Source organism: Arvicanthis niloticus, chromosome 17 (assembly GCF_011762505.2).
Source record: "Arvicanthis niloticus isolate mArvNil1 chromosome 17, mArvNil1.pat.X, whole genome shotgun sequence".
In the NCBI taxonomy this organism is placed as follows: domain Eukaryota; kingdom Metazoa; phylum Chordata; class Mammalia; order Rodentia; family Muridae; genus Arvicanthis; species Arvicanthis niloticus.
The window spans coordinates 23,264,743-23,278,445 of record NC_047674.1 but is presented as its reverse complement, the minus strand read 5'-3'; the positions used below and the strand labels follow the sequence as shown (position 1 = coordinate 23,278,445).

The window sequence follows — 13,703 nt, the reverse complement described above, 5'->3', positions numbered from 1 at the left end:
AATAAAAAAACCATAGAGTTGATTTCTGCCTATATCCTATATATCACATATATACACTACACACACACATATATATATATGTATATATATATATATATATATATATATATATATATATATATATGTGATACACACACACACACACACACACACACACACACACACACACATCAATTATAAGTTCAGCCTGAGACAGGTTATAAAATAATATGTGCTTAGCTGTGAAATGGACTTACACATTATAAATAGTACAGGACATTAGTAAATTATTTGCCCATTCATCAATCATTCATTAGTATTTATATTGGGCCATGCTTTACTTCTCCTTATGAATTTCCTTAAAACTCCAGAGTCACATGTCTAGCTTCCTACTTAACTTTGCCAACATAGATCTATCTATAAGGCATCGAGAACTCAGCAGCTCTATAACAGACGTAGACTCTTAGTCCTGAGCTACTATTCTCATACACATTTCTATTAAAGAACCTTGGTTCTGAATGTACACACCAACAACTTAACAGCAGAGGCCAGAGAGATCTCTCAGCACTTAAGAGCAGTTGCAGCTCTTGCAGAGGACCTGGGATCAGTTTCCAGGAGCTACATTTAGTGGCTCACAACCACCAGTAATCCAGTCCCATGAGATTGCATGCCTTTTGTGGGCAGCACACATCAACATGGTAGAGATACCTGCAGGCAAATTATTCATATATATATATATATATATATATATATATATATATATGATAAAAAATCAACCCTTTAAAAGAGAAGTGCACAGTAAACCGAGACTGCTCTTTCCCCCATGCTTGGTAAAAAAAAAAAAACAAAAAAACAAAAAAACAAACAAACTCACAGCCTCACAGCAAACCCAACTTGTTCTGTTATTGATATGTATCCTGAATCCAAACACTTCTTACAAACTTATGAGAAAAATCATGCTGGATTTTAGCTGGAACACTGCTATACCTTTCTGTCTAGCAATCTTCTCTCTGCTCCTAGTTTTGCTTTCTGTAGTTCTAGAGACTCTCAAATTCATGAGTTGACATTCAAATCCATCAGTCTGAAGGGGATCTTGGTGGGGAGGTTGGATACTCATCTTTCAAACCTGAGCCATGCTCTTCAACACGGTACCCTACGTGGTCCTCTATTGGTTGCTGAAACCACAGAGTCCCGGCATCCCCATCATCTCTTCTCATAGAAATCACTAGAGGCCCCAGGTAAAAGGTCTACGTGCATAGTAGCTTCCACATGGGGTAGAAGCAAGCAAAAATTGCCAAGGTACTATGTTGACAGGTGGGCCATGCTCTCATTAACACATTTGTTCACTAAATCACCTAATGTAACACACCCAGAAGAAAATGCCTTCCGAAATGTGCCATCATTCTGACACTTCACAGCTAGGGTAGAGATTTCTGATGTTTTTTTTCACTGTGCTATGCGTATGAATTCTGAAGTCACCTTAGAGGACATTTTCAAGAAGCACAATGATTTTGTACGAACTTAAGTTACTCTTCATGGTCCAGGAGTTTATTTTCATTAAGAAACAAAAAAAGGTGGAAAGCAGAGCGGCTTTTGGAATCAATGGGCCTTGTGGCCTATAATGCTGCCACTTGTCAGTTCTAGGATGTGAACTTAGAGGGTGCCATGTGATATTTTAATCTATGCATTCATTACATTATGCTCAGATCAGGGCAAGTGTATTGAGTTTCTCACACATCTGTCATTTATTTGTGATGAAAAAAACTCCAAAATTCTTTCTTTAAGATTTGCTAATATATTGTATGTTATCATGACATGATGAATTTTTTTCTGCTTTCAGAGTTTAGAGTTTAGGAATTTTAATTTGTCCTAAAGTCACTGAAGCGAAAAACGTGATAAAATATTCATTTACAACTTCGAACATACACACACACACACACACACACACACACACACACACACACACACACACACACAGAGAGAGAGAGAGAGAGAGAGAGAGAGAGAGAGAGAGAGAGAGAGAGGAACTTTTAGGAAAAAATGATTTAATAAACTGTGAAATGATATAAATTCAAGATGTAAGGGTTATCTCAATCCATGATGATGTTCTATTTAATACTGATAAAAGAACTGTGTAAATCAAAAGAAAACTTGGAAAACTAGTTAATTAGTATGTAAGAAATTAAAATACCTTACTTATTTATTTTGGGAAAAATTACAATCTAAGTTGAAAACTATTGGCATACACAACATACACATATACATGTCTATAATCAATATGAATGTTATACTATTGATAACAATTAGAAATCAAGAATGTTTTTGGCCTTTAATAGATCTCAAGTCCTTTTAAGTTTTATAGAGCCAATGAGTGTGAACTTTTTGGATTTCATGCTTCCCTGAAGAGATAATCATAAACCTAAATCCAAGAGCAATATTGTTTTATGAAAACTCAAATTTTGACTTGTCAAAAAGTTGGGGTACAATGTCACCCCGTGGTCACCTGTCACCCGGAGGTGTATCCAGGGCCAAATGATTTTCGATAAAGAACTGTTAGTGCAACAGGTATTTTTTCATTCATTATTTACTATATCCTTGAACACTGAAATCTAAGAGAGAAAAGAAAAGTCGGTTTGCTGAAAGTACCCTGACTTCAACACATCCCTAGATTTGGAAAGTTCAGCACACAGCCTACAGCTTGATGGAGATATCCATGACTAAGCAGATGTCTTCCCCAAATCTTAAAGTAAGGACAGACTCTGTACTTACTCCTTGCTACTCAAACACAGGCACAGAGGAGTAACATTTGCTACAATAAAAGCACAAATTTTAAAAAAATATATATATAATTTGACAGTTGGCAGGAAAAACTTTCTAATAAAAACACCACGCATTCCACAAAACTCCCAATACATGACTCTGATTCTGTGCCAAAGTTAACTAAGCATTTTGAAAAAGCATTTCCTTTTCAGAGTCAGAAAAAGGACAGAAAAACAACCCCAGATAGCTTGAAGTTAGAGGTCTAACTCCTGTGATTGTTTATAAGTGATAAATAAAGAAACTCACATTCTGGGCTCCTCTTCCAAGCGAGGACATACAGAGTAGAATTCAGTGAAATAAAATGTCAAATTTTTCTGTTCTTCCCCCCACCCCCCATGCCGCAGTGTTTTAACAACATACAAATGCTAGCAAGCAGAGACTTTCTCAGATGCACACCACACATTTACATGAAAGATCTAAGAGAAAGAAAAATCAGCTCTCTGAATGTTAGCAATGCTTCTGAGAGATATTTTCCTCCAAACAGCAACAACAAGGTAGAAAACTTGAGGTCACACATATCTTGATCTAAAGCCAAACACCCAAACTTCCAAAAATATAGCATCTATCTCCGTAATAACAGTTCAATCAAGAGGCTGTTTGCCAAGAATACAGTACCATTATGAGGGTTCTGGGTCTGGTCATCATTTCATCATCACTTTCGAGAGGCACGATTTCATGGGATGGTTCCTCCTGGCGTCTTCTGCAAATGTGTGGACAGCTCCTCTGGACCACAGAGCGGAAAGCTTGGAGCAGAACAATACTGGGAGTGCAGCCCATCGCTGCATCCTGGAGCCTACAGAATAACTTCTATGTTGATGTGATGTTTGAAAAACAGTGGCTCCTTGTCCCTGAGAACGAGCCTACACGGCAGCTGCAGCCAGCTCACCCTCCAATCACTTCCTTGAGCTCTGATCATCTGATCACAGCCAAATAGCTTGGATGCAGAGATGGGAAAGATTTGATCCACGGAAACTGAACACACTCAACAACATCAGAGCACTTCATCCAGCGAAGGTTTCTCAGTGCAGTTTGAAAGCATGGTTTCTGTTTATTACAATGACTGTCTTGGATTCCTGTTTCAGAGCTTTGGGTAAATATGTCTTTCCTACTCATGCACACATGTGCGCGCGTGTGCATGCACACACACACACACACACACACACACACACACACAAACCATAAATCATTCTTCAAATTAAACAACTGGAAATCAGACTTTATGCTGACTCTTTTTCTCCCAAGGCAAACAGGCAGTGTATTGACTGACGGCAGTTTAAAATATGTAAGACACTGTCTGAAGAAAGTTTTTCTGGTTATTTCATTAAACTGTTGGGGTTTTACTTTGCATAAATTCCAGAAGAGTGGTCAACATCAGAAATGTAAAGTACTCCGAATCTAGATGGTTTATCAAAAAGTATGCATGCGATAACAGATCATGTGAGAGATGCCAGTGTTCTCCGTGATTTCCTCTCAATGGTGTAGTTGTTCTGTTCCCACACACTCAGTTCTGCAGCCTAATACATTTTTATATTTACATAGGCGGTTTATAGGGCTGAAAAATCTCTATCAGGAGTCACTCGGCACACTCTGACAAGCTGACCTCTTAGAAACAGCTGGAAAACATTTTAACATCCTATCAATGAGAACTAAAGCTTTGCAGAAACACATTGTGATCTTTGGTAGTTAAGTGTCTAGTATTCCCTGACTTCTGGAAGACTAGTCACTTAGGAGGCAACCAAAGAGGGATACTTAGAAATCACATGACCCATCTGGAATGGCCTCAAGATCTAATGGTATACTGAAAGAGAATAGGGCAGCAGGGGATACAGGAGCTAAAAATATCTCATGGAAAATGGATTTTGCTTACAAACGAGGAAAGCATGAAATCCCGGGAGGATTTTTCAATGTTAGGATCTTCCTACCAAGCTAATTCTTTCAGCCCAGCTCTCAGAGATTTAAATAATAATTATAAGAAAATCAAAACAACACAATGTTCTATTTAGTTTCGGGGCTCCTTGTGTACGGCGTGCTACCGAATGCAGTTTAGGCAAGGTTTATTCTTCTATGAGGTGTGGCTGTGGCTGGCCCAGGCACAGTCATGTCACTTTCACAAAAGCATATATAGAAAAAAAAAAAAAAAAAAAAAAAAAAAAAAAAAAAAAAAAAAAAAAAAAAAGCTCAATCAGGCATTAATTACTCAGTAATTTGTCACAACACAGTACCGTTTTAATTGGTATGTCTGCCAAAGAAATGTTTCTTTTCCCCCTCCTCTTTTAAGACGTTCTGCCTGCCAATAGTTTTCATCTCATTCTGTTTTGAGAAAACATATTTTAGTGCTGCCAGAGAAAGAAGAGGAAGAAAAGCATGTTAACAGCGCCAGCAAGTCCTTCCGTTCCTCTGGACCTCTGTCGGCCATGACCATGCTCCATTCTAAACCATTTCACTCCAGAAGACTGGGGCATAAGAGACCACTTACGGATAAGAGACCACAGCTTAGCTCATTTGGCACAAGTCTATTGAATAGACTAACAAGTGCTAAGTTTGAGTTCGTGTTTACGCATGTATCCTTTGAAATATGGTTGTCCCTCCAGGCTCTGGATGGATGGATGGGGTTGACCACCAGCCACCTATTCCCAATCTCATAGCAGAACTCTCTCCAGTCCTTTACATGGTTGATAATCACCTGCTCACGAACACATGGCTAATCATACACACCTCCAGCTCTATCAGGAAAATGGAGAAAGACTCCTAGCTCAGTCTCACACACACACACACACACACACACACACACACACACACACACACACACACACCCCAGGGGCTCAAAGGCATACTTTGGTTTCTGAATTTCCTTCGGGCCACCTTTAACACTCTGGGGTGGCTTTTGGAGCCTGATGTTTTGGCAGATGACACAGTCTTTAGGGAAATACACGGTCTGCTTTCTAGCTATTAGAAGCCTGTTTGCATCGATCCTCTCTTTGGCTCTGAGGAATCTGCTCCTATTATTATTGATGGACTGCTAAGGAAGAGCTCTCGCTACCCTTCCCCCTTCTTCCTTCCTCCATCCCTCATTCTTCCTTTCTGACTCTAACTCTGTATTTTAAGAGAGTGCCCAAGGATGACTTCCTTTCAAATCCAGAGTATAAAACAGTTGTCCACTGGACAAGGAAAACATGGGAGGTGAGGGTCAGACCTGTTCAACAGCAAAGCAGTAAGAAAGGAGTTAGGTTGTGAGAGCTGAGGCTTATATGGCTGCAAGGGGTGGCTCTGATTAGGGAAGAAGACAGAAATCTGTTCCAAAAAGCAGTCCCTCATATCAACATGGCATAGACATGGGCAGAAGGGAAATATTTTAAAATGAACTGTACATCCTCTGTCTGGAGTCTGCTTGTTTTTCATATAAATCATTAATTTGGCCTCAAAGATACCCCAACCTGAAAGTAACTTATGGAGACATTCCTTCACTTTCACCTACAGCTTCTCCTAAGTGGACATGATTTCATTTAGACACAGACCAAATGTAAACTCAACAGGTGATATTTTTAACTTCATTTTCTAATATGGAGGGATATTGTCACTAACAATGGGTATTACTAAGCTTTCCAAGGTGTTGAGAATAAGACTTTGAGTTGTTAAATACATACTGTGTATCAATTCATCCATCATTTATAAAATCTTAAACCAATGCATAGTGGGGAAAAAAAGAAAGCTTGAAAAAAAACATGCAAAATAGATTTGAATTAACCTTCTTTTCCAAGGGAAACAAAAGACAAGCAGAAGAAGATGCAATTGTTAGGGTTCTGTACAATAGGCAGAAAGATGCTATAAGAAGTAAAATGAGGGTGGTCAAAGATAAAGGAGAAGAAGAATGGGGAAGGGGATGAGGATGGGGAGGAGGAGGAGGAATTAAGGAACAGGGATAAGAAATCACTTCCTAAATAGTCTGTTACACCAAAAGGGTGCCTGCCCTTGACTCAGAAAACTGCTCATTGGCTCATCTTGCTAAGTGAAGGGAGTTTTTAGAGTAACTGTCTAAGATTTTTTTTGGCTTAAAAATTTTCTAAGTGTAGGAGCAGCTATTTCTACCACTAGGGTAGTATATCCAAAGGTCTTGTTTACTTTAATGGGAAAGGAAACACATTTAATTTAAATAAGTAATGTCAACTGAAAGTATTCTAGCTTTCCAGCTTTGTTAAATTATGTAAGACTTGTATGTTTAAATCTATACAGCTCATCTCTCTTGCCACGTATCTAAGCCTATTCTGACCATCCTGGATTGGATTGTAGTTGGACAGGATGAGGGTGAAGCCTGGGTTCTTTGTCTCCTCAAACATTTGGTGCTTCTATGGCTCCTAAGAGAATGTTGACCTTTAGCTGAGGTTGGGGGGGTCCTTCTGTAGGATGTAAATATATTATAAAGCTAAGACTGATCACTGGAAGTTTTGTGGTAGCGACAGAGATGAGCTTTCATGTTTTCTGGACATCCTAGTGACATATCCTACATTGCATTATTAAATGTTAGCTTGAGGTAACTACTTCAAGACTGTAATAAGTTCTGAGTAGATCTTCCTCATAAATAAGGAATACATAGGAATGCACAGATGTCTGTGGTTGGACTGAACTGTAGTCACAGCAAATTCCCATGATGCCATTGGACTTCCCACCTCATGGCCACATTTAGAGAGAGAGGTTAAAGGTTAAGTGAGATTATAATAGAGAAGCCCTAATTCATTAAGACAGATGTCCTTAACGATAGGGAGAGACTCTGAGGTTTTCTGTTTCTGTCTTTATGTACACAAAGTAAAGGGAGCCATGGCAGACACGAAGGAAGGCAGCCTATATAGATGAGAAGGAAATTTGAGTTTCCAGTCTCTAGAGTATTTTTCTTGTCTAAGCCACTGTGTGTGTGTGTGTGTGTGTGTGTGTGTGTGTGTGTGTGTCTGTGTGTGTGTGTCTGTGTGTGTGTGTCTGTGTGTGTGTGTCTGTGTGTTTGTGTATGATATGTCCTTGGGCCAGCAGCTTCACTGTAAGTGGAATCTTCAGACCCAGAACTCTGACAGCAGAAAAGGCACATTTATCACCTTCCTTCTTTCCTATACCGGGTGAAGACATTGTGGAGTAGCATAGAAGGGACTCATGAGAAGAGGGAGTTGGGCTCCTTCAACAGAGGAGAATATGCACATCACTGAAAGATGAAAAGGGAGTGTGATCGGACTAACCAGTAACTGAAAGTGAAGGACTGGGGAGTCACAGAATCTCATGGGTTCAGCAGGAGGGTGTGATGCCTGGGGTCCAGGAATGGCTCCCAGCTGGAGGAAGTAGGCAAAAGAACAAGAGAAATCCAGTAGAGGACCTTCTCTAGCATTCAACAGGCAGCACTCCAGGAGCCCCCAACAACACTTTCAGAAGGAGGAAACTTCTTCCACAACATCTGGCACCTCACAGAAACCCTATTGTTGGATGTGGCTGGTGCAGTATCTTGCCTCCCTGAAAGCCTGGTTCTCATGTCTTTGAATCAAGTCTTCAACTGATATGTTGGTTACTGTAAGAGCACAGGTTTGTCAGTTTGACCAAATAAAGAAAGAACCTTCCAATGTTCATTTGTCCCCACAGCCAGGTACCCCAACTTTGGAGACCTTGCAGTAGATATGATTAACTTATACAAAAATGAATCATACATAGACTCAATATGTCTAAGCAATATGGCTCCAGTCTAAGAGATTCTTGTCTTGATGGTGTCCTGGTGGAAAGGCAACAAGCAAGTGCAAGGGGACAAGTACACAATGGGCTTCAGCCTCAGAATCCAGCTCAATTAAAGGCTCATGGGCTACAGAAAATATATGATCAAGGAATTTGACTAACTTCTCTGATTCTCAGTGTAATCAGTACAAAATGAGCATACTTTATACTTGAGTATATTAGTGTAACTATAACTAATTTAACTGATATAACTGAAAGAGAGTCTGGAACATAGCAGTTGTAGAGAAATCAAAGCGATGTTCTCTCGTGCTTGCTCACCTCCCTTCTTAGCTTCTGAGTTCAGCATAGAGATGATACTGCTTCTCAGAAGCCCCCTTTGACAGATCTTGCCTAACAGCCCTAAGTGTCAACCATATAACTAACTGTACCCTATTGGCTGGTTCCAACACACAAGCGGTGAATTTCTGGCTGATTTAAGATTAAATTATGTTTCTGTAAAAGCTAAGATTGTGCTTACTTGGCTGGCTACATATCCTGTGCTCATCCTGCAGTGGTTCCTCTGTGTATGATAATGTGATGGATGCACCAAGAAAGAATAGCTACACAGAGCACTCACTGGGTGCTCAGCGCAACTTTGGTTTTATATGTATTGGTTTATTTATGTCCCCACCTATAGGAGAGTGCTACAATCACCCCCTTTTTGCAACTGAAAAAAATCAAGGCACAGAGAAGCTAAACAGCTCATATATTTGCAGTTATAGTGAGTTATGGAGTACAGACTCCAATTTTAATTTTGCCACCTGGATTTAGAATCTTATCTTACAAGCAATTCTGAATGGTAATCATATCAATTCTAACTTTTGTCTCCCAAGGACAAGTTGTATACTAGACAAACTTTGGGTGTAAGCACATTATCAGGGAAGTAACCCTGAAAAATACCTTTTACAGGTTCATCCCTCATAGAAGACTGTGAAATTTCTTGTACCACTATTGCAGAAGAAAGTTAACAGTCTTAGAAAATGGTTGAGGTAATGATTGGTTTAAGTCACATTTTATGGGGATTTAAATAATTTTAAATGCAACGAATCTGATAAGAGAAGTTTTAGAAATGTGTTTGTCATGAGAGACTTTCACTAGCAGGAATGATTTCAGTCATCCATCTAACATGGATACCAATGCATCTTTTTGGAATGTGGAAATGTGGCTGGAATACTATATAGTCCCTTGCTGATCCTCATGAACTAAGAAAATGGAAAACACCAAAATATTCCCAGAATGGAGATACTGGGGATTCAGCTAACAAGTTGTTCATGTCACAATTACATAAGGCATCAGTCATTTGTCTTCAGAGTCATTGACAATTGATATGCTATATGACATATAGCATGACATATGTGATAGTTTAAATATGCTTTGCCTAGGGAATGGCACCATTTGGAGGTGTGCCCTTGTTGGAATAGCTGTGGTCTTGTTGGGGGAAGTATGTCACTTTGGGGTGGCCAGTAATACCTTCTACCTAACCACACAGGAGTCAGTCTTCTCCTAGTGGCCTTCAGATGAAGATGTAGAATTCTTAGCTCCTTCTGCACTATGCCTGCCTGTATACAACCACGCTCCCACTTTGATAATAGACTGAACCTCTGAACCTGTAAGCCAGTCCCACTTAGATGTTGTCTTTATAAGAGTTGTCTTGGTCATGGTGTCTCTTCACAGCAATGGGAAACCCTAACTAAGACAACATATATGCTAACTGACCTCAATTCTCTCCCAGACATTGTGTCCCTGTCCTTCTACCCCTACATGGTGCAGTCTGTTGATTTCCCTGATGGGAAAAAATGGGAAAGACCTAGGGACTAAGGCAGAGAACCAGAAAACTCATCTGCTTATTTAAGCTATAACAGATCTTTAACAGGGGAATGAAATCAAGTTTTGTTTGATGAACACATCAATCAGTAGAAACATAAAGATAAACATTGTCACTGGTACCACTGTCTCTGCCACCATCATCAGGCTCTTGACTCTACTGGGCTTCTTAGAGTTCTCAGAGGCTCAGCTCTTTCCAAAGAAAATTGACTCAAAGGAGGAGCATACTCAAAGAATAAAACAAAATAGATTTTTAGTTCCAAGTCAAATAAAACCAATTCACAGGATTTGGCTGTTTTCCGGGGTGGGGATTATGAAGGATTTTCATCCATGTCTATCTCCACAGAGTAAGTCCTTTTACATAGAATCTGAATGTCTAGGAAGGCACTGAGACCTTTTAAGCTGAAAGGTGACCAATGATTACCAATGTGATTCTCCCTAAGGCATCAACTTGCTTCTCCTATGCCTACTTCAACTCAAGGACTCAGCAAATGAATGAACTTCAATAGTAACCTAAGACCTGTTGTTTTCCATATTTTTGTTTGAAGACGTCTTCCCTTTCATTTTCCCTTAATTATAGTGGCCTCCTTCTTACAGGTGACTTTCCTGGATGCTGACTGAGTTGTACAATTATTAATCACATTGGGAACAAGCAAGTGCTTCTATTGTTTAAGAACACAGGTGCAGTTGCCAAGCCCCCATTTATCTTCATTTTCTTCCCCTTGGCATTGGCATGGCACAAAAGCCAATTATTCTTTTGTTGGTACATTTAGATGCATCAAGGAATAATCCCTCATACTCTCTAAGTGAGCTTCCTGCTGAGTGCATGGGTAATTTAAATGTTCCATTAATATCATGTATTACATTTCTCATGTTGCAATGAACACAGTAAATCTTTCTTCTTCTTAATGGTGTAGCAGTTAGGCAAAAAAAAAAAAAAAAAAAAAAAAAAAAAAAAAGAAAAAAAAAAGAAAAAAAAATCAGGAAGTCAGCTGCCAAAATTTACATTCCTATTGAGTCATTTACTGCCTTTCTCAACCTAAACAAAGATTTAAAGCTTGTTTCCTTGTCTATTAAATCATGAGTACTCATGAAGACCCAACACACATGTCAAGGGCTCAGCCCAGTATCAGATGCAGAGTAGTTATTCTGTTTATCTATCTCAACACCATTGAAAAAAATGAAGACTTAAAGATTTCCTGCTATTGCCTGTTTCCTCTGTACCTCCTCCACATTTTTTTTTTTTTACCCACCTGCCTTTTCTTGTCTATGAACACACAGTGTTCCCTGGGTGATGGCGGAAGAAGGATTTTAGATATTCCTCCCCTGTATTTTGAAGCTAGTTTCCATGGTAATGGGTCATAAGTTCCAGAACCATATGTAGTCATTTCCTACAAGTAAACAGATTTGAAGCATTATAACAATGCTTGGATAGCTTGAGGTTTCTCATTTTGCAACTTAAACTACTCTAATTACAGCCAAGACTCAGGGAGAAACAGACATAATTTCTGCAGCTCTAGAAAGAGATGGCTTATGCTTAATTTTTCAAAGGGTATGGGAGCAGTTTAGGGGGCTGGTTCTCACACTGTCACTACTACGTTACATAGGACTCTGCAGAAGTCTGCTGAACTGAACTGGCCTTTAGTTAGAAATAAAACAGTTCCAACAACTGTCCTGATCAAATATTAATATGGAACATTCAGTTAGCAATAGAAGTATGCTCCAGTTGAAGACAAGCATACATAACTCCTAAGGACTATGGTTGGTCTTGCCATGAAGCCAGCCTCCTGAGAACCAGCCATCAGACAGGACTTTGGCTGTGTTCCTAATAGAAGACACCACGTTGCATTATTCCAGTGTGCAACCTAAAAAGTGGCTCAAAGTAATAAATAGAAACTTTGAAGTCAAAAAGACCTGATTTTGAATTCTGGTCTTGTTGTCCAGAATATGGCTTCCGTTTTCCTCCTGTGCAGTAGAGTTGTAAGTAAGGCAATGTATAACAGTGGCACAAATATGCTTAGTTCTCCTTTTACAACTCTGGTTAATGCAACATTGTTTATCGTTATCATAGTCTCCTAAGTAACCAAATATAAGTATCAGCGAGTAATGGTCTTCCAAGTCAAGGTACAAAGACAATAAGATACAAAGTCAAGGGCTGGAGAGATGGCTCAGCAGTTAAGAGCACTGTCTGCTCTTCTAGAGAGCCTGAGTTCAATTCCAAGCTACCACATGGTGGCTCACAACCATCTGTGATGGGATCTGATGCCCTCTTCTGGTGTGAAGACAGCCACAGTATACTCATACACATAAAATAAATAAATTAGAAAACAAAAAAAGACACAAAGTCAAGAGAGACAGAGCGAGAAGTGTAACTCACTCTACCTCACCAGTGAAATGGGCTAAGTCCAAGACTGAGTGAGGCTAACTTAAAATATGAACTATCTACAAAGGAAATGGTCAGTCACAAAGGAAAGGACTAGTGGTAGCCAACTCAACAAAAATAAAAAGATAAAAACAAAACCAACGCCCATAGTGTCTGGAATTCATTCATGTTATAAACTGTAAACAGAATAAAGGTCTGTATGAATGACATAGTATTAAGTCCTGCATGTAAAGGAAGCTCACCATGACACTGATGTACCAGGAAAAGTCAGAAGATGTCCAGTAGCCATAATGTAGGGCCAGAGAGATCTCTGAAACATTTAGAAGGAATTTTTACTTTGACAAGTACTTTCTGTGATTCACAATGAAAAATTAGGGAGTTAAACTGAGTAAACTGAGCTAGTTTCAAAAGTTAGCTACGGGAAAACTAGTCTCAGCTGTCACTTGATAAATAAATGACTAACTCCTTTCAGCACTTGCTCTGCTTTCTCTCTCAGGCTCACTTTCACATTTGAGTCATGGCAGGAGTTCACCACCCATGTCCTCAACATCCTGGCTGAAATCTAGTTTTCGATAATCACAGGTTGCTCTTCAAACATCAAGATGACAGTCTTCAAAGCCACTGACAAATGTTCTCCCAAATCAGTTAGAAAGCTGAGAAGGAGGCTGGCACATTGAACACATCTGAGCTTTGCTGTTTGCCAGACCCAGGCATCCAACATACCCTCAGATAAAAACATTCGAAAGGAAATAACACATGTCAAGGTTTAACCAAAGAAGGCAGCAGGGCTTGGAGGTAGTCATAAGATAATGGTCACCTTCTTTTTAAAACCTAAAACTTAACCACCTTCTTCTTCCTCTTCCTCCTCCTCTTGTTCTAATGATAATGATAATAATAATACAGTTTTTGCCGCTGACATGTGAAGCCAGTACTGGTTTCCAAGAGACATCATGGCCTT

The 13,703-nt window shown here is 39.4% G+C and overlaps 1 protein-coding gene across 9 annotated transcripts in view; it reads right to left on the bottom strand.

Moving 5' to 3' along the window:
- Dock10 (dedicator of cytokinesis 10) overlaps nucleotides 1–13,703 on the bottom strand; it is a 258,512-nt gene that overhangs the window by 201,788 nt on the left and 43,021 nt on the right. For 3 of the 9 annotated variants that reach the window (XM_076914931.1, XM_076914932.1, XM_034521362.2), the window contains exon 1: nucleotides 3,415–3,632. The exons of 4 other annotated variants lie outside the window; for them this stretch is intronic. In XM_076914931.1, coding sequence (XP_076771046.1) covers nucleotides 3,415–3,576 — 162 coding nt within the window. In that variant the 5' untranslated portion in view covers nucleotides 3,577–3,632. Of the gene's footprint in view, nucleotides 1–3,414; nucleotides 3,634–13,703 lie in introns of those variants that run through there. 2 more of the 9 variants (XM_076914937.1, XM_076914933.1) reach the window with 1 other exon arrangement.